Source organism: Simochromis diagramma, unplaced genomic scaffold (genome assembly GCF_900408965.1).
Source record: "Simochromis diagramma unplaced genomic scaffold, fSimDia1.1 OVJJ01000107.1, whole genome shotgun sequence".
Lineage (NCBI taxonomy): Eukaryota > Metazoa > Chordata > Actinopteri > Cichliformes > Cichlidae > Simochromis > Simochromis diagramma.
This window is the reverse complement of record NW_024387209.1, coordinates 5,893,621-5,914,811: the sequence shown is the minus strand read 5'-3', so window position 1 is coordinate 5,914,811 and position 21,191 is coordinate 5,893,621. Positions and strand designations below refer to the sequence as shown.

General features: G+C 39.9%; 1 protein-coding gene across 3 annotated transcripts in view; it reads left to right on the top strand.

Moving 5' to 3' along the window:
- Positions 1-1,149: 1,149 nt before the first annotated feature.
- Positions 1,150-21,191, top strand: part of LOC120746085 (inactive dipeptidyl peptidase 10-like) — a 126,500-nt gene continuing 106,458 nt past the window's right edge. The window contains exons 1-2 of one of the 3 annotated variants that reach the window (XM_040051354.1): positions 1,150-1,214; positions 2,243-2,337. In XM_040051354.1, the coding sequence (XP_039907288.1) occupies positions 2,278-2,337 (60 nt within the window). In that variant the 5' untranslated portion in view covers positions 1,150-1,214; positions 2,243-2,277. Of the gene's footprint in view, positions 1,215-1,775; positions 2,338-21,191 lie in introns of those variants that run through there. The other 2 variants (XM_040051356.1, XM_040051353.1) reach the window with 2 other exon arrangements.

Here is a 21,191-nt window from a genome sequence, read left to right as displayed (position 1 = left end):
ACTTGGTGTGGATAAGATTCGCCATGAGCTCCTGTAGGGCTGTTCTGGTTGACATGCCTCTCCAATGTTACGTGGAGACCTGGGGTGGTGCTTCCGGACTGGCATACTGGGGTCGTGATTTGCGTTTGTTAACCTTAGGTTCTGGAGGAAAAATGTGGTTTTCATCCTGGTTGTGGAATACTGGACCAGCTCTTTATCCTCTTGAGGATACTCGACTGTGGGTGGAAGTTTGTGTGTAAAGTATACAAGTGTTTTGATGATCTGGAGACAGCATTCAACTGCATCCCTCAGGACAGCCTGTGGGAGGTGCTTTGGGAGGATGCGGTGTCTGGCCCACATCAATGGGTGTCTGGCTCACTGCTACTGCTACAAGCCATTCGATTCCGGTATGACTGCAATGAGAGCTTGGTCCACATAGTGTTTGAGTTCACCAGGCCTGCCTTTTGTCACCAATTCTGCTCATAATTTCAAGGACAGAATTTCTAGGCAAAGCCAAGTAGAGAAAGGTTTTCACTTTGGTGGCCTCAGAATTTCGTCTATGTTTTTTGCAGACGACATGGTTCTGTTGGCTTCATCAGGTGGTGGCCTCCAGCTCATGCTGGAACAATTCTGAGCCAAGTGTGACAGCTTGAAAAGGGCAGAGTGCCCAGGTATGTAGTATCTGAGGGTCTTGTTCACAAGTGAGGGGAGCAGAGAACAAATTGGACCCACTTTTTTCAGTAATAACCAAAAGAATGAGATGCTTATTTGGTAGGGACTCAAAGTAGAGACAGTACTTCTCCATATTGAAAGGAGCAAGGTAAGGTGGTTCAGGCTTGTCCTACTGTAAGGAGACCGAGAGTTAGACCCAGGACATGCTGGAGAGATTCAGAGAGACTCAGTGTTCCCCCGGATGATGAAAGGAGGTCTGGGCTTCTTTGCGTAGGCTGCTGGTCTGCGTCTGAATTCTGGGAGAGAATAAGTGGGAGAAAATGGATGGAATTCCCATTTTCCTTTTAACTTTTTTATACTAGCTAAGCTAAAGAAAAGTTAACTTTTAAAAAATTTTATAATTGCTTTTCAAATGTTAAAGTGAAGTGCTGCTGGGTCTAAGAAGGGAAGTCAATGTTGTAGTGTTTTAAACCAGCATTTTTTTCTAATGGCCAGCAGGGGGCGAATCATTTCTGGCTGTTTCTAATTCTATGGGAAAATGAGCCTGCTTCTGTCTTGAACTGGTGAGTTTGTCATCCCAATCATTACATTTAAGTTGTAAGATTGTCCCTTTGACTTCTCAGTTAAATCCACCCAGTGGGACATCTCAAGGCCTCAAGATGGGGCTTCACAAACCAATTGGTGACTTCACGTTGGCAATGCCCATCTTTTATATACAGTCTGTGGCTCTAATAAAGTTTTAATGCCTCTTAATAAAAAAATGGCTAAACACATTCACCAAAATATGCATATGCATGTAATAAAATGTGGCCTCTGTTTTTTCTTCTCTAACTACCTCCTCACAGACCTCCTATAAATGGCATTTGGGTGGGAGGATTTGTTGAATTATTTTCCATTGTGCTTTTTGTAGATCCATCAAGAGTCTTTCTTTGCGTTGCTTTTAAAGTGAAGTGTATTCTTTTTGTGTGTTTCACTGAAAACAAACCGTCACCCAACTTTCAGCTGAAATAAACGCTCAAACAGCGGCGGGTTCTCACTGGGTCAAAGCTGAACATGAATTCATCAATGCGAGTCCTCCAAGAAAAGAAAAAGAAAAGAAAAGAAACGCTGAAAGAAGCTTTGATGTGTGAGAAACACTTTAACCAAACGCCTGCAAAATCTTTGCCTGAAGCAAATTTGCATTCTGATGAAGGAACATCTTCGCATGTGGGAGGCACTGGCAAACATCCTGGTTTATGAACTGTCTGTCAGGCGAAGCAGCTCGTAGTTGCCATAGAGGGAAAGAGAAGAAGAAAAAGAAGAAACGAGAGGGAGGGAGGAACTGCTTTCAAATGCACTGAGAGCATTTACTGCCAGAGAGAGAGCAACAAAGGAGGGAAAACAGATTGTGTGCTTAAATGTGTTGTCTCTAGTGGAGCTAGAGACGAGGAAGAGCGTTTCCAACGAAGAAGCTCTGCAGCCTCTTAGTATTTGATATCAGCACCAGATTGGTGGCGTGGTCAGCTCAGAGCTGAGAAGCAGCTCAAGGGGGAGACGAAGGAAACTTGGCCAGGAATTTTATTTAATCTTTTTTTTGTGATCCTGTTTTTAGATAAAGGAGCATTTGGTGGAATTTGTGGAACAACAATGAACCAAACTGCATCAGTCTCCCATCAGATTGAGTGTCAACCTGTCAAGGATATCAAGGTAGGGATGATTTTCCTTTCTTTTCATTGTGTTAAGGTTGTTTCTAATCTTTATCAGCTCTTACTTCTCATCCTCAAAGAGCTTTCACACTTTTAATTACCACTGCACCGCACTAACACCTCTAAAACGCATCTGAACCAGCTTATAAATGAAGCTGACAGAGTTACTTTTAGCTTTCAGGCTCATCCTAACAACTGCTGCTTATTTATTTATTTTTACAAAGCTTCATAGTAATGCTCCATAATTCTTCAAAATGACAAATCTTAGTTTTTGCTTGCTAAAATGATGCACCCACTCCCTCAGTCTTAAACTTCACTGTGACCCTAACCTTTATACACGTATACACTAACATGAATAAAATATATAAAATAAATAAAAAACAGCAGAAGATAGCCATTTCATTATGAAACACACTCGCCTTGTTGATCTCAACTGTGCTTTTTTTAGTTCTTTACTGACTCGATACTAAACTGTTGTCAGGAAACTAAATAAATGAAGTACTCTACACAGAGTGGTTCTTGAATGGTTTATTAGATTTGCTTTGTTTTGTTACATTTAAAAGTATCAGGGCTGTAAATTTAACTGTTGTTGGAACAATCCAGAAGATTTGACCCTGTAATGCCAAATGTAAAATATTTGATACATGAGTTTTTGTGAGTTTTTGAGATCACTACATCATCAGTGTCACTTTTTCTCCGCAAAATGCATTTTAAGCATTTTTGAATTGCACAAAATTGCCAAATGTAGCACAAACGATACAAATTAAAATGTATGTATCCGCATTTATAAATAATTTTTTTTTTTAAAGTGTCAGAAGGTTAAATAAACACTGAATTTTCAAAACAAAAAATTAATTTTCTTGCAATTATTTCATGGTTCAGATTTTACAGAGCTGATGCCCCAAAGGCCTAGAGTCCAGCTAGCAACCACTTGGCAACCACCTGTTGCTAGGGATAAAATGTCTTCACTGATCAATTGGCAACTGGTTGCTGGGGGGGTTGCTGTGAAGTTGACTGCTAAAGCCCCAGTCACACAGGCCTAGAGACCGGTTGGTCATTGTCATATGGTAGACACTCATTGATAAGGAACAATGTGTGTTTCCCAAACAGTTGTGAAGCAGTTTCTGGATGCTGGGGGTTGCTAGAAGTTTGCATGGGAGATGCCAACTAGTCTGCAAACACTTGCTAACTACTTGCTGAGTGACAATTTTTTTGTTGATGGTGAAAGGTCTATTCTTCAATGACCAAGCCAGTCACGTGATGTTAACCCAAAAGAGGAGTATTTCAGTTATTAAATAGGAAAGTAAAAGGCAGAGAGACCCACAAACAAGCAGCAACTAAAGGTGTCTGCAGTAAAGACCCAGCAGGGCATGAGCATCAGAGGAGGAAACACTATATGGTGATGTCTGTGGGTTCTTGAATGCAAAGTATTTTCATCCAAGTTTGGAAACAATCCTTTTATTTAAAATTAGTCTTCAGTTGCTGAAAATGGGGCGGTGTGTATAAAAATGACTGTAATTCCTAAAAAGCTACTGCAGAATATTTGTGAAACCCCTGGACACCCTTGATTTAAAGCTGAAAGCCTCCACTTCAATCACATCTTGGTTGCTTGACTTAAAATCCTCTGTAGTGGAAAAACTGCAAAATAAAATTATACAAGAAAATATTGACCAAATACTGGAGAAGAGCTGATGGTGTCACACTAAGTAGGAATGTCTGGTCTCTTATCAGTGTTCACACCTTAGTCTTATACAGATATATATGATAGCTAAGTGTAGTTTTGCAGAAAGAAAATTTCTCCTACATGAAAATGCTCACAGATGGAAAGAGACATGTCTGCAGAGTTTTTCAAATGAATTTCTGTGGCACTTCGAGCACTTCAAGCCACCCTTCTTCTTCTTTTTCTTCTGTACAACTCACAGCAAAGCAATTCAAGTATTGTTTGCACTACAGTCCAGAAGGAAAACGCTTTGATTCTGGGGTGAGCTCTCCCTTTAAGTGATCACCCATGTAATTTAAAGGCAGAATTGGAGCATTACTATGACAGCTCCAAGGACATGAAGTGACCCCAGATACATAAAGTCTGAAAAGAGTCACATTCTTTCCTTTATTATTAGAAATGAAAGTAAACACTCTGGCTCAAAGTCTGTGTGGCTGACTTTATTTGTGATTTTTTGTTTTTGTTTGGGGCTGACTGACACCTTAAAGACCCCAAAGTGCTGTCAGCCAATAAAAACATGCACTAATATTGGCTCTGGTTGTCAGAAAAGTCTGATACCGTTTTTTTTTTTTAATCCAAGGTAAAGCATTGTTGTCATCTTGAGGGACAGAAATCCCCCCCCCCCCCTTTTCAGTGTTTGATCTTTTTTCTTATTGTATCTTAACCAGCTAACAAACCGGTTTTATTTCCTTGATATTGTAAGACTGTTTGGCAACCTCACCGATCACTCAAGACCTCAGAGATTATTTTGTTCTATTTCTTTGTTCTAACGGTGTATGCATGTAGAGTGGGGATGGATAACACAGATTCACTGGATATCTTACCAATGGGCCTGTCTCCTTCGATCTCAATTACAAGTAGAAATTTACGTAATATATAGTATGCAAAAGTCTGTTCATCAGCTCAAGATAGTATTTTATCTTCTTTTGTCCTTTACTTGTCCTGTTTCCTCAAATGCTGGGGGACACACTGCATGTCCATGGGGGACACACTGCACACCATGCTGAGATATGCACAATTTTCAGCAAATAGCTCTTTTGGAATTATCTTTTTGGTGCAATAAGACCATTTTATGTCCTTAAAACCGTGTTATCTTTGGTATTTTTCACAGATTCAACTAAATGAGAACAAACAACATGTTTTTGTGACAGGCTACTAATAACATAGTGCCTAAAGATAAAGATAACCAGAAAAGAAACCATACGTGCAGCACGGTCTACCTGACCTTAAAGTTAAGATGCCGCACAAAACAACGCGCTGCACGCTTTTCCGTGAATGAGTTGTATCAAATAAATCTCCATGTGGAGCCAGTAGTAGGAATTTTGTTTTGATATAAAATATAAAATATTTCCCTTTTTACATCTTGGATTCAAGATGGCTGCTAGGGTGTAGACACACAGCTTGGCAGGTCCTATGCTTTTGCCAAAAAAAAAAAAAAACACCTAAAAAAACATCTAAAAACCCCTGGATCTTGACATCAACTTGTCTTTTTGTTTTTATACATTTTTATCTTCTGTGGAGTTCGACAGGTCCAAGAAAGCTGGATAATTATACCATTTTCTCAGCCAAATGAAGTCAACATCTTTTGTTCACAAGATTCTTGGATTTTGGTCATGCTAGACCACCCCCAGGTAAACATGAACAATTAAATACGCCACAATTGTCCCTGGAGATTCTGAAACTTGTTCTGATGCTACTTTTGGCTGGTGATATAGAACTAAATCCTGGACCTAATTCAAACATCAGTGATTTGGACTGGCTACAACTAATTAGCCTAGTTAGCCTATGGGCACAGCTATCTCTGCATTGCTTTCCACCTCAACTAACTGTGCTCCAACCACCGTCCCAGTTAGTAAGGCTACATCTACAACTAATAGTGTTTATGCCCCTGTTGTCCGGGCCTCCGCTTCTGCTGTTTGGGTTACCACCTCAGCTGCTTGGGCCTCCACCTCAGTTGCCTGGGTTATTGCCTCGGCTGCCTGAGCCTCCGCCTCAGTTGCATGGGTTTCTTCCTTGGCTGCCTGGGACTCCATTTCAGCTGCCTGGGCTGCCATCTCGGCTGCCTGGGTTTCCACCTCAGCTGCCTTGGCCCCCACCTGCTGTACCCCAACTACAGTCTCCGGTAAAGGGTTTCTCATCATTAAATGCTCATAGCATTGTCAAGAAAAGGACAAGAAATCCTGCTATTAAAAGTTACAGAGGAACAAAGATCTGCAAGACATTTAATCAGGCTAAAGTAATCTGGGACACTAAAAATAAACCAAAGGGGCTTCTATGTGGACACATTAACATTTGCAGTATGTTACTAAAGCATGAGTAACTGGAACATATTCTAAGCAATTCCATTATTTCTATTTTGGGTATCTCTGAATCTTGGCTCACAAGTTCTTCTCCTGAGTCTGTGGTTGTCTTTCCAGAGTACACAGTATTCAGAAGGAATAGAATTGGAACAAGAGGAGGAGGAATACTTGTGTATGTAAAAAAAAAAAAAAAAAAAAAAACACCTGGATTGCTCTTTACTTAGTTCACCAATAGATGTTGAAATAGAACATATTTCTGTTAAAATCACTCTTTCCCCAGAAATGTCATTTACGTTGATCTGTTTATATCGCCCTTCTTCTGCAAAGAATATTTTTTATGAACAACTACAGATATTACTTAAATATCATACTATAAATAATAAGTCTAATGAAATACTTGTAATGGGAGATTTTAATGTCAACTGGGACTGTGAAAAGGAGAGAAAAACACTCAAGGACATAATGGAGACTTTAAACTTTACTCAACACATTGAACAACCCACAAGAATAACGAGACACTCTAGAACCAAACAACCAAATTTCCCCTTGTGGGACAATTAAAGGATTATTCTATTCTATTCTATTCTATTCTATTCTATTCTAGAACTAAAATAGATCTGGTTTTCAGTAATAAGGCCGAGCGAATTATTAAATCTTATAATTTTATCACTGGTATTTCAGACCACAATTTTATATTATTTTCTAGAAAACTTATAAAATCACGGGTTAAGAATCACTTTCATAGTTCATCTAATAGGAGAACCTTTTATGAATTTATACCAAGAAGTCAGCGACAAAATGTAGCAGAAGCATTAGCATCAGCTAACTGGGAGCATTTATTGTGTAGTGATGATCCACAATTCTGCAGCAGTCACTTCACTGACATTGTCAAGGATGTTATATCAACATACTCCATTAGAGGTCAACAAAAAATAGAGACAACATCTAATCTGCCGTGGTTAAACAAAGAGTGCAAGAATCTAATGAAAACAAGAGATCAATTACTAAAACAGTTCCTGAAAACAGGTCTAACTCTGGATAGACAGAGATTTACTTCAATGCGGAACAAAGTAACAAGAAGTTTAAGACAAGCCAAAGCAAATTTTTTTTATAAATATAATTGAAAGAGCCAAAGGTAATGGTAAAATTATCTGGCAACACCCAAATAAATTACTTGGCCGTCATTCAAACAAAAGCAAAAATACAATTGAACTTTATGTAAATAACTCTATTGTTAGAGAGCCTCTATCTATTGCCAGTAACTTAAAAACTTTCTTTATTTCATCTGTTAAGGAGATCAGTCAGAGCTTTGACTCAGTCGTATGCTCTGATAATGTGAATGATGCTGGTCAAAATTTGTTTACCATTACTCATATTTCAGACACTGAAGTTGCTAAACTAATTACAGGTTTAAAACAATCTAAAGCACTTGATGTATATGGTATTAACACAAATTTCCTAAAGGAACATATGAATTTACTTTTACGTCCAACAACTCATGTTTTGAATATGTCTTTCAAACACTCCATTGTTCCAACAGATTGGAAAATTGCTGCAGTTACACCAATTTTCAAAGCAGGTGTGAAGACTGACATGGCTAATTATCGCCCCATAAGCATACTCCCGGTCATATCTAAAATAGCTGAGAAGTGGGTGGTTAAACTCCTCACTGCTCACCTAGAAAACACCCAACCCTCATTACATCCGTTGCAGTTTGGCTTTCGGGCACATCACTCCACAGATACTGCCCTGTGTCTGTTAGTGGAGAACTTGAAGAGCTTGCTGGACAAGAGTTCCTGTGTTGGAGCTGTATTTTTAGATCTGAAGAAGGCTTTCGACTCTGTAAACCATCAGATATTGTTGTCCAGATTGACTCAGTTTAATATCTCCAGTCAAGCTCTTCAGTGGTTTGCCTCATATCTCTCTCAGGAAACAGTGTGTGGTGTTGGACGGGGTTAAATCTCCATATTTAGACTGTGATACAGGGGTTCCTCAAGGATCTGTTCTTGGGCCCTTATTGTTCTCTCTTTTTATCAATAACTTACCTGAAGTCTGTCCAAATATATTTACTCAAATGTATGCGGATGATGCAGTTACATATACGCAAGCAAATAGTGTCCAGCAGGTGGCAAAAGATCTTGCAGCTGCTTTAGCATTAATGCATAGCTGGCTGGAGGACTCATGCCTAATGGTGAACACCTCAAAAACTGTCTGTATGTATTTTTCAAAGCGCCCCTTAAACTTGAAGCAGTCAAACATATTCCTGGATGGAGTAGAGCTTGAATTAGCTCCAGAATTTAAATATCTTGGGGTCATTCTAGACCCAACATTATCCTTCAAGAGTCACATAAATAAAGTGTCCCAGGTACTTAAATGTAATAATCGAAATTTTAACCATATACGTAATAATTTAAATATGACTGTTGCAAAAACTTATTTTTACTCAATGATCATCTCTCATATGGACTATTGTTTGACGTCCTGGTCACTTGCTTTTCCAACAACACTTAAAACTATTGAAAACATTTATAAAAGAAGTTTAAAACTACTTGACAAAAAACTGACTTCCCACCACCACTGTCATGTGTTTAAAAAAAACATAAATTACTGAACTTCAATAACTTAGTGAAACTTAAAAGAGTGTGTTTAATATATAAAGTCTTACACTCCCTTGCTCCACCACCACTAAAGCAGTTCATTAGGCATAAAGAAAGCTCAGACAGGACCACTCGAGCTACAACCCGAGGAGACTTGTTTATACCCCACAGACGGACATCATTTGGGCAGAACGTCCTCTCTGTCCAGGGTGGCCATCTGTGGAACAGTCTTCCTCAATCCATTAGAGAATGCTCGACATTCAACTTGTTTAAGGCACAGGTTAAAAACTGGTTATGGACAAATCAAGTGTGTGATCATGTATAAGTTGTATAGTTTTAATGTTTTATTTGGGAATAGAATGATGTGTATGTGTGAGTTTGGTGATGGAGTTTTTATTATGAATGAATTTTGAATTTTTTATGAATTATTATGTCTATTTTTTTATGTTTTATGGACAACAGATGGAAATTAGCACTTGGCTATAATCTGGTATGTTTACATTCATGTAATTCTTTTTACATGTATGTTCATTAACATGCACTGTCCTAAATAAATAAATAAATTAAATTAAATACTCCTAAAAAAAGGAAATATTTAAGGTAAAAAGCTTCAAATTGTTACTATAGGCGGATCTACTATAAATCTTGGACGAGTTCAAATCTCAATGACCTGGACCTCAACGTAAGAGTTCAAATTTTCTGAAAGTTGTAGATGTGATAACTTGAGAATGCAGTGATGTAGAATTTTAAAACTGATACCACAGATATTGATGCATGCTCAATCATCCAGGTAAGTAAATCTCAATCAAATCTCAATCTCAATCAAAGCCCCCAGCATCCAACATCACCATGGAGGAGAGGAAGGCACTCACATCACTTAGTAATGACAACAACATTATCATCCTTCCGGCAGACAAGATTAGGTGCACAGTATTGCTAAACCAGAAAGACTATCATGAGAAAATTTTGTCACTGCTCAGTGATGAAAATAATTATGAGCCCCTGAAACGGTGTAACCACTTCCTGTAACCCAGGAAGTGGTTACAGGAAGAGGATGATAGACTGTCTGAAGCAGTTAGAACAAGACAATGCTATCGACCGGACCTCATACCACAGGCTGTACCCAGGGGAATCTACACCAAGTCTGTATGGTTTACCGAAGACACATAAACAGGGTGCACCTTTAAGACCGATTGTCTGTATGATCAACTCGGTCACCTATAACACCTCCAAGTCTCTGACTTTGATCCTCAACCCGTTGGTAGGCAGCTCTGAGCACCACATCCAGTACACTTTGGATTTTGTTGAGAAGGTGAGAGATGTCATGATGGAGGCAGATGAAACCATGGTCTCGTACGTTGTTACATCTCTCTTCACATGCATCCCAGTCACGAAAACGTTGGAGGTAGATCGTAAGAGATTACAGGATGACCCCAACCTCAGCAACAGGACCACTCTCAGCATCGACCAAGTGTGTTTGCTTTTGGAACTGTGTCTTAATTCCACCTATTTCACATACAAAGGCCAGTTCTACAGGCAGAAACATGGGTGTGCCATAGGCTCCCCAGTTTCACCCATCGTGGCCGATTTGTACATGGAAGAAGTGGAAAAAAGGGCTTTGCTCTCCTACCCTGGAACACCACCAAGTCATTGGTTCAGATATGTGGATGACCAGTGGGTGAAAATGAAATCTCAGGACGTACCACAATTCACGGATCACATTAACTCGGTGGACCAACACATCAAATTCACCAGGGAGGATATGAAAAGTGGCAGGTTAGCCTTCTTAGACTGTGAGATTTCCATCAGTAATGAGGGACATCTAAAAGCTGATGTGTACCGTAAACCTACGCATATGGATCAGTATTTAAGGTTTGACTCTGATCATCCACTGGAGCACAAACTGGGCGTCATCAGGACGCTACAACACAGAGCGAACACCATCCCCACAGACACAGTGGCCAGGGAGGCAGAAGAACGGCACATCAAGAAGGCCCTGAGTAAATGTGGTTATCCCAGCTGGACTTTTGTCAAAGCTGGAAAGACACCTAAAGAAAGCTCCAGCTGATCCAGGAGAGAAGGATGACCGCTGCCCAAGCGAAAAGCTGTAGTGATCCCGTATGTGTCAGGAGTATCGGAGCAGTTGAGACGCATTTTTTCCTCTGTGGCTTTTAAACCCAAAAACACGCTGCACCAAAAACTGGTCCACCCCAAGGATCGGGTCCCCCAACACAAACAGAGTAACATAGCGTACGCTGTTAAGTGCCAGGAGGATTGCCAGGATTTATACATTGGGGAAACCAAACAACCTCTGGCGAAGCGGATGGCACAACACAGAAGAGCTAACTCATCAGCATAAATAGGCAGTCTATTTACACCTACAGGCCAGTGGACACTCTTTGAAGGATGAGGATGTACACATCTTGGACAGGGAGGAACGCTGGTTTGAGCGCGGAGTCAAGGAGGCCATTTACGTGAAAAGGGAAAGACCATCTCTGAATCGAGGAGGGGGCCTAAGGGTACATCTTTCGCCATCTTACAATGCTGTGATTGCAGCCATTCCCCAACTCTCTGTGAATGGTACTCATGGCCATTGATCAGTGGTCTTTGATCAGTGGGTTTTGGTCAGTGGTTGTCAATCAATGGTCATGAGAATTTGCATAATTATGATTAAGGAACTGACCTCCCAGCCCATTGTTCCTTCAGTGGGCTGGTTTCAGTCATTATGCAAATGTACTGTTTATACGATTGGGGAAACCTGCAGTCAGCTGAGACTGAAGAAGTCACTTGGATGAGTGACGAAACATTTCTCCCATTGAAAACGCTACGTCCAGATGAACAGAATCAATTTTTGGTGATACCACAGGTGTGTCTACTAGGAGGCTCAGAGGTAGCACTGACAGTTTCCAGTAATTTTATAAAGTTAAGTTTTTGTTGAGGAGATACTTAGACTTTGTAGTAAAATCTTGACCTGACAGTGGATTTATGCTTCTGCGTAATCCACTACAAACCCTTCTGAAACCTTAAGCTGTAGCTTGAAATGCACTTCCCTTGAAGTGTAATTACATTTCGCATCAGTGCAGCTTACAGTCACTATGACTGGCCTGCTCAGTACTGATGTTTATTTCCACCCACTTCAGCTTCTGCTGCCATTTTATTGAATCAACTTGAAGAGAATGGATCAAGTTGAAGGGAAAAAATCCACCGCCCCATAATGAGGGCTTCCCATAATGCACTGAGTGTTTCTCCTTCACTCACCATGTGTTTATACACCACTCTGCTTTTAATCATTAGTTCCACCCTGAGCCTTGTTCTTCCAGAGGTTTCTTCCTGTTAAAAGGGAGTTTTTCGTTCACACTGTCGCCAAAGCGCTTGCTCGTAGGTGCTCATATGATTCTTGGGGTTTCTCTGTATTATTTTAGTGTCTTTACCTTACGATATAAAGTGCTCTGAGGTGAATGTTGTTGTGATTTGGCACCATATAAATAAAACTGATTTGAATTAAACTGAATGAACTCTCTGGAACTTTGGTAATGATGATGAGCGTTTCTGTAGTCTCTAGATGGAGTCAACAAACAATTAAAATGCAGTAATAGAGAACAGACAGTATATAAGAGACAGATATAGCCACCATGACACTTTAACTGTGAATAATAAAATTTCAGGATTTTAATTGCAGCAAGTGCTTAAATAATATATACAAGTTTAAAGTAAAGATTATTGTGCTTTGGTCTGTATTATTTCCACATATACATTCATGTGGTGCTAGTCTTTTACACTTCTGCTTACACCTCTTTTTCCAGTGCTACAACACACAATAAGACACCTACTGTTACTATATAAACATGGGAATTAATTTCTTCACACTATAGAATACATTTTCTGACAAAATAACTTAGATTATGAGGTTAAACATCATATAGAAGGAAACTCAAGCCCTCATTAGACAAAGCCAGTTTCTGTATTTGTCAGTGATATGAAGTGATCACAGCGGTGATCATTTTTTTGTGACCTCTTTATATTTTTTTCATTAATTTTCTCAGTTAAATGCAGAGACAGAGACACAACACTAAAGAGCTTCATTGTTGCTCGCAGTTTATGCAAAGCACTTCTAGGCTGCCGGCAGATCCCTCAGACAGGCAGAGGAACAGCCAGCCGAAGTATAATCCCGTATTGCTGCAGTCCCACATCAGCAGGATGGGGCTAATCTGGCAGGAGGTAGTTTCGATAAGAGAAGGAACTTATGCAAAGAAATATGCGGAGTGTTTCCTCAGATACATGAGGAAAAAATGGTGGAAAAAAGTTCTTCTTGCATCAATATCTCTTTTTCTACCCCTACAACACTTTGCTATGTGGTGCCAAACCTCCTAGAAAAATAAAGGCTTGATGGGTCACGGTAGCTGAAATTGTGGAAGGCAAAACCACAAGTTTAAATGTAGAAACTTTACCCCGCAACGAATAAAAGGCCAAAACTTGGGAATAAAAATTTCTGCTTGATTAAAATTGCCCCTTCACATCTTTATGTCTCATAAAAGTCTGAAATAACATACAGGTTGTAGTGTGAGTGTGGATTTGTGTCTTTTTTGTATTTTGTAGAAAAAACACCAGAATTGGGCATAAATCTCATTTTAGATCAGAGTAAATGTTATTTTAAGTCAGAAATGGCATGAAATGAAACCCTGTGGTGAAGGTGGGTTGCAAAGTGGAATGCAGATTCAGAACAACCCAAGGCATGCTAATACTACCGTCACACAAGAGAAAACAGTGTTAGCATGAACTGAATTCCTGTGTGCAATGAACTTGTAATATTGTTGGCTTAGAAATGGCTGCTTTGAAGCAAGGGACCAGGTCAGCAGCAACTCGTAGTCAGTTGCCTGATCAGTCAGAAATGCATATTTCTGTAAGAAAAATTCAGACATTTCTCTTCAAATAGTGACGTCACTGCAGAATGTTCCTTCAACTCCAGAATGACATGTGTTCAGCAACTTTGCTCATAACCTGAATGCAACCAGTTGGAAACCAGTTGAGTGGAGCTGTGCGCATCGGCGCCAAAATGTTGGCAATGAGCCCAGCAGGTAGCATAAGCAACTTAAAATCACACCTTGCTTTATTTATTTTGACTCTAACTTACAACTTAAATGTCACACTGCAATCAATCAGACTTCAACAGTTGTGATCGAGCTCATGAGCTTCTCGTCAGAAAGTGTTTACTGAGGTTGTGCTGAGGTTTGCACCCAGGGTTTTCTGCACTGGAAGCTAGGTCCGTGTTTTCAATAAGAACAACAGTACAGTCACTGGTTAGGTTGTGTGTCACACGGGCTCTATTGAGATGTAGTCAACCAAGTCCAACAAAGCAGCTATGGCGACCTTTGATTCATGAGCTTTAGCTAAACAGTTTTACAGCACGGCATTCATTCTGGAGGAGTGAAATGTAAATCACTAAAATCAGGAATATGAGCTCTAGTAGATTAAGCTGTAAACATTAAAGATGCATCATCAACACCGTTAATCAGTGTTACGATCCTTTTCCTGTTTTCCAGCCTTGCCTACCATCTTTCTAATGGCTTTATTGGTACTTTGCCACATAATCAGTATTTCTGAGGGGGTGTAGCTAGCAGATATTTGAAGCAGCTGATTAAAAGGGCTTGCATTGTTGCCATTCACTGGATGTCAGCTTTGACCTGCTTTGAGTTCATATATGGTGTATTTTAGTTGAATCTGATTGGATTTCCAGCTGTGGGATAAATATCCCATAACAAGTTGAAATCAGCATGCATTTACTGTAAATGCCGACTTGCTTTACTCCTGTTCATTATCTCTCCCTCTCTGTTCTCTCATTTTCAGTTGCTGCCATGATCATTCTGGTTGTTGCTAAGTAACTTGTTATTTCAGGACATTTTTATCATATATATATGTATCAGTCAAATCCCATTTGCACGGGGTCAGAAGAGTGGGAGCGCAGTCGTACACTGGTGTTTGCAGTGAGTCAGTTGTAAGAGCAACGAGCATCACTGTAAAAATGACAGGACACTGAAAGTTTTCTTTCATCTAAAAAAAGATCGAGCTGGCACCATGAAAATTTGCTGACATCGGAAAGAAAGCTTCTTTTTCTCTTTTTTTATGCTCCTCGTACAGAATTCAATACACCAGAAATGGTCTTTTTAAAAAGCATAACCTTGAAGTCAAAGACTGAATCATAACCAAGCAAACAGACAGAAAGGCTTTGGTGTGTAGGAATTTTCAGATCTGCCACAGGAAAATCTAAAACACTCAGCTTTGTATGCCCACTTGCTAAAATGCCCTTCAGCAAAATGCTACATTATTACCTGCTTATTCAGCCTTTATTTCACTTCAAAAAGTGGCGTTTACTACAGCAAATGCACATAACAAATTCAGAGTTTGTGAAAATGAAAGCAAAATCACTGGTAGGCCACAGTGTATGGGTTTCTATTATATTAAAGTGGTCGTATAATACCAACTTGTAGCAAAGTAAATGTGACCTACACGTCACCAGACTGTGTTGTTTCAGATTTCTTCCTCAGGACACCAAACAAACCGTCCATGAACTGCTGTTTCTAAGTGCAGAAATAAACGCAGCACACGTTCAGCTGATAGTGTGGCAGCAGACATAGACACAAAAGACATTGCGACGCCTCTAAATGTGATCATTTTATATATAAAAATAGGTGAAATCAGAGTCTAGATGTTGTCGACACACATGTATTTTGATTTTGAGACCTGACACCATAGTTTTGGGATCTAGATTTTAATGGTGCAGAGCAGCCTGAAAATGGCTGACACATAGTTAATCCTCTACGTTTCAGTTACTGTTTCATAAATCGAGTAAATGCAAGAAAATGCAAATTTTTAATGATGATTTCATTTATTAGGGGAATAAAAAAGCTATCCAAATGTACCTGGCCCTGTGTGAGAAGTAATTGCCCGCTCTTGTGAATCATAAATGAACTGTAATTAAGCACAGTTTTTGGAAGCTGATTTCAGTTTCACTTGTCACACTCAGGCCTGATTACTGTCAGACCTGCTGAATCAATAAACCACATAAACAGACCCTGCCTGACAAATTGAAGCAGGTTAAAAGATCTCACACAGCAACACATCACACAGCAATCTAAAGAAACGGCTGAGAAACATCTATCACTCCGGAAAAGGTTACAAAGCCATTTCTGAGTCTTTGGGACTCCAGTGAATCACAGTGAGAGACATTATCCACACATGGAGAAGACTTCCCAGGAGTAACCGGCCTACCAAAATTACTCCAAGATGGCATCAATGGCTCATCCAGGAGGTCACAAAAAAACCAAAACAACATCTAAAGAACTGCAGGCCTCATTTCACTGATTTAACAATATGACAGAGACTGGGCAAAAATGGCATTCATTGGAGAGCTCAAGGAGAAAACCACTGCTGACCAAAAAGATCACAAAGGCTCATCTGACATTTACCAAAAACATCTCGATGATCCCAAAAAAATATTCTGTGGACTGACGAGACAAAAGCTGAACCTTGTGGAAGGTTTGAGTCCCGTTACATCTGACATAAAACTAACAGCATTTCATAAAAAGATCATCACAGCAACAGTCAAACATGGTAGTGGTAGTGTGATGGCCTGGAGTTGCTTTGCTGCTTCAGGACGACATGATGGAACAATGAATTCTGCTCTCTACCAGAAAATCCTGAAGGAGGATTTCCGACCATCAATTCATGCCCTGAAGCTCAAGAGCACTTGGGTTATACAGCAGGACAATGATCAGAAACACGCCACCAAACTGCACCAACCAAAAACGTAATCACTCTTAAAATAATAGGTTATATATAATAAGGTGGCACGGTGGTTAGCACTGTTGCCGCACAGCAAGAAGGTCCTGAGTTCAATTCCACCATCAGGCCGGGGTCTTTCTGTGTGGAGTTTGCATGTTCTCCCCGTGTTTGCGTGGGTTCTCTCCGGGTACTCCGGCTTCCTCCCACCGTCCAAAGACATGCAGCTTGTGGGGATAGGTTAATTGGATAATTCAAATTGTCACTAGGTGTGAATGTGCGAATGAATGTGAGTGCGAATGGTTGTCTGTCCCTGTGTTGGCCCTGCGACAGACTGGCGACCTGTCCAGGTTGTACCCCGCCTTTCGCCCTATGACAGCTGGGATAGGCTCCAGCGCCCCCCGCGACCCTGAAAAAGGATAAGCGGAAGCGAATGGATGGATGGATATAATAAGGTTTTGGAGTGGAATAGTTGGAAGTGTGGACTTAAATCCAACTGAGATGCTTTGACATGAACTTAACCAGTGATGTGGCAACCAGAACTACATCTATGGGTGAATTAACTGCTGCCAATGCAGTTTAGTAAATGAGTTTAGACTCAACAACTTTTACCGAATGAAACACCAAAGACGCTGACTGCCAATGAGCAGAACCAAGGTGCCTGTTTCCACTCTGTGTGCTAAGGTTCAAACTGGCCTTCTGCTGATACAAAAGTGGTAAAAAATGAATATATTTTCTTATAAACCCAGTTTGTTAAAGACTGAAAACAAAGACATTTAGCAAGCTTTATTCTGTTTGAAGCAACCACCTCAGAACTCCTTGTGAACATGAACAGATTGGCATCATAACAGAGTTTGGCGGCCTGCACGGTGCCGAATAACAGTCACAATCACTGAATATTAACATTAGTCCCAGGCCGTCACTGCCATCTGTTACTTTGGACATGGATGTGAAATAAAGAAGCTCATTTACATGTAAGCAGTGAAGATGACTAAACCAGTCTCAGCCGCCATCATCATCACCATCACTGGCTTTACTGCTATGAAGACGCTGATAATGTTTGTCTTTGAAATACTTCAGCAGCTAATTTTAAACCCACCCACTCCCTCACTGGAAGGCTGATCATGATTTTAATGAGTCCATTTCATGTACATTAAAGGTGGACGAGGAGGAGGAGGAGCGCCTGCTTGACTAGTTTGAAACAAGGATATGAGGATTTGTAGTTTTTAATTCCCAAATGCCGAGCTGAGCTGTTGGCATTTGCACAGCCTACACTGTTATCACGTGGAAGCTGGGACATGTGTGAGTCTCACTCAAGTTCCTGACTGTGTGATGCTCAATAATATTAACAGTGCATTAAGGCAGAGTGGCAGAATGGAAATCTGTGAACAGCTCAGAGCACAGAGTTAATATTCACTGTTGCCTGCAAACAGTTCAGTTTTTGATGCACACTCTCAGAGCTGTTTGTACTACTACACAATTGCTGCAGCTATTACACTTATAGAAGAGGACCACACACTCATCTGCACTCTTACATACACTCTTACTCTTACACACTAATTCACCAATCTTCTACGTGACAAATTGGAAATCCTGATATTTTTTAGTCCAAAAGCTGTCAGGATTTATCCAGATGTAAACCCAAGGAAACTCTTTTTTTAAAAGCCGATAAACCAAAATCCAGTAATGACGTTGCTACAGCTCTGTAGCATTTATAGCAGCATAAGGGCATAAAGCACCACCCAACAGGTCCCCTACACCAAGAGGTTCAAACTACTTTGGTGGTTCAAGCTGAACTAAACATAGGCAGCTAATCGGTGTCATACAGTTGCTTAATGTGATTCATATATCTATATGTTGGGAACATTATGTAAATATTGTACTGGGAAGCAACACTGTAGCTATGGCTGGACTGAATTAGTTACAAAAAACCCATAAAGCTCTCTCTTTTGTAAATGACAGGATAGCGGAGACCTGACAGGGTTTGCCTGGATTGACTTCATGCAGGATTAAATCAGTGATTGCATGTCTGTCTTCTGTCAATAGAGGGCAATCTTACACAAGTCTCCTCTACACTATACTGTCACCACTCTGGCTGGATTTATACTGACATCCTGTGAACGTAACTGGATATCAGAGTTGCTGCTGACCTGTAGTCACATCAAAAACATAAATATACTAACAAAAATGAGAAAATCATCAGGAAAAACAACATACAAAGAGATAAAAATAGTGAATCTTCCCTTGAAATACAGCTTCATGCATAGCATTTCATATAAAAAAAAAAAGTGGTGCTTAAATGCATCCAAATTAAACTTAGCTCTGAGGAAAATATCCTTGTTGCATTCACCAGTGTTTAGTTTGTGTTTTATTTTTGGGTCACTCGGGGCCAAATACCACCTCAGGATTCATCTCAAGTTAGAGCATTTCAAACTATAATTGCCCAAACCAAGGTCACTGCTGCACAGGCAGCAGTACAGCCTCACAGTGCTCACATCACCAGATTGGATTTCTCTTTTCTCAGCTCGCATATGGCCAAACACTACGTCTAGAGACTGTGCAGTGTATACACTGATAACTCAAGGCCAGAATCGAGCAGCCAGGTCTGCTGCCATTGTCTGCATGCTCAAGTGCATATGTATTGTGGAGTGAGATCTGAGATATCCACTGATAACTTCAACAGAGAATATCTATAAACCTGAGCTCGTGTATTTACAGAAAAAGTCCCAATTCATCTTAGAAAAAAAACTGTGAGAGAGCTCAGGGCTTCTTTTGTAGGAAGGTTGAAAATATAATAAATATTTAAAATTCTGGAGCTAATCCCTTTGTTTATCAGCTCGTTGTTGTCATTTTGGGCAATTTTGAACTTGTTTTCATCTCCCAGTCTCCCAGGTTAGACTTGTGTTCCACTTCTATGACAGGTGTTGGTTTATTAAGGAACCTTTGGATATAATCTGATATCTGATATTTTCTGAATTATAAATGGGAGCCTGGCTTCTTAAACAGCTAACTTTGGAAGTAGACATCTTAAGTAATTATCAATCCATACCAAAGCTGCCAATCATTGACTGGAATATTCTTCTCTGCATCAGCAGCTATGATATCTGGAGCTCCACAGGGCTCTATCTTGGGACTTCTTCTATTTTTCTTTTTTTTTTTGTGCATGCTCCTTCTAGGTCAAATTATTTGTAAACATAACATCTCTTTCCATTGCTCTGCAGATCATTTACAACTTAATTTACCTTTTGAATCTTAGAAAAAAAATCTAAGGATTGTTGCAATTTAGTGTGTGAACTGTGATTGGAAGAAAATGGATGGATTATTACTTTTTTTTGTACAAAAACTTTTTTAAGGACCTGATATGTTGAAAGTTCTTATTTTTGTACTAATGTCTTTCAGCCTTGAGTTTCATGTTAATGCAAGCTGTAAAATTACTCCCTTGACCTAATGCTTTATTTATGAGTTCATGGTCTTTAGTTTAATTCATTACTAAATACAGTATAATGCTCATTTTGTAAATTATTGTCCCATTGAGCCACAAAAAGGGTTTGTTTTCGGGCAGGCCTGTGATTGACAAGCCATTGCTGTAGAATCATGTAATGTCCGTGTAATCATGTAGTGTCCCTCAGTTTCTTAGTAAGAAGGCCACTCTAAAATCACTCAGCTCAAGCCTTCAGAAGAAAACCTCATTAACTGATGGGTGATGTAATGGTGACAGCATCCATCTTTTCTATACAGTCACTGGTAGAAGTGCTCCAGCTATGAGTCGTGTAATATTGTTTACAGAAAAAGACAAATGGGACTCTCATTTACAGCTACATAGCAAAACCTTAATGATGGTACTGACCTCTGAAGAAACAGACAGAGACAGCTGGAAGAGCAAAACAGAAAAAATCATTATAGTTGATATGCTGATGATGTTGATGTGCCTTGGGGTACACGTTCAAAGATGCCAAACACAATTTACAGTGAATATTATAAATGTAAATCGTGTTTGCTTTTTAACTAGAATTACAGGAGCATACACATTTAACTTGTAGGTTGTGCTGAAAAAGTTATATAGCCTTTTCATCAAGAAAGCAAATTAACAGGGACCAAGGCCTGTAGACATGCTGTAGCACCAGGCAGGTGCTTAAAATCACAAAATGCTTTCACCTAAAAGAGGGATCCAACTGGTTAAGATTATAGGTCATTTTAGGGGGACGTTTGAGTAAAACACGACGAGGGTCTGGTCAGCGAACCCTTAGTAACCTGCAGTTGCTGGAATTTGCACACCAAAAAACGTGGGATTGCATTGGTTGCCAGCAGTTTGGGTTTTTTTTGTTTAATAAGCCACTTAACAGTGGCAAAGAAACAGGGAGAAAAGGCTGAGGTAGGCCAAATTATGCAAGAACTGGACTGAAAGTCAGTGGAAAAGGGTCTGATGGAGTGATGAATCAAAACTTGAAGATTTTGGTTCAAA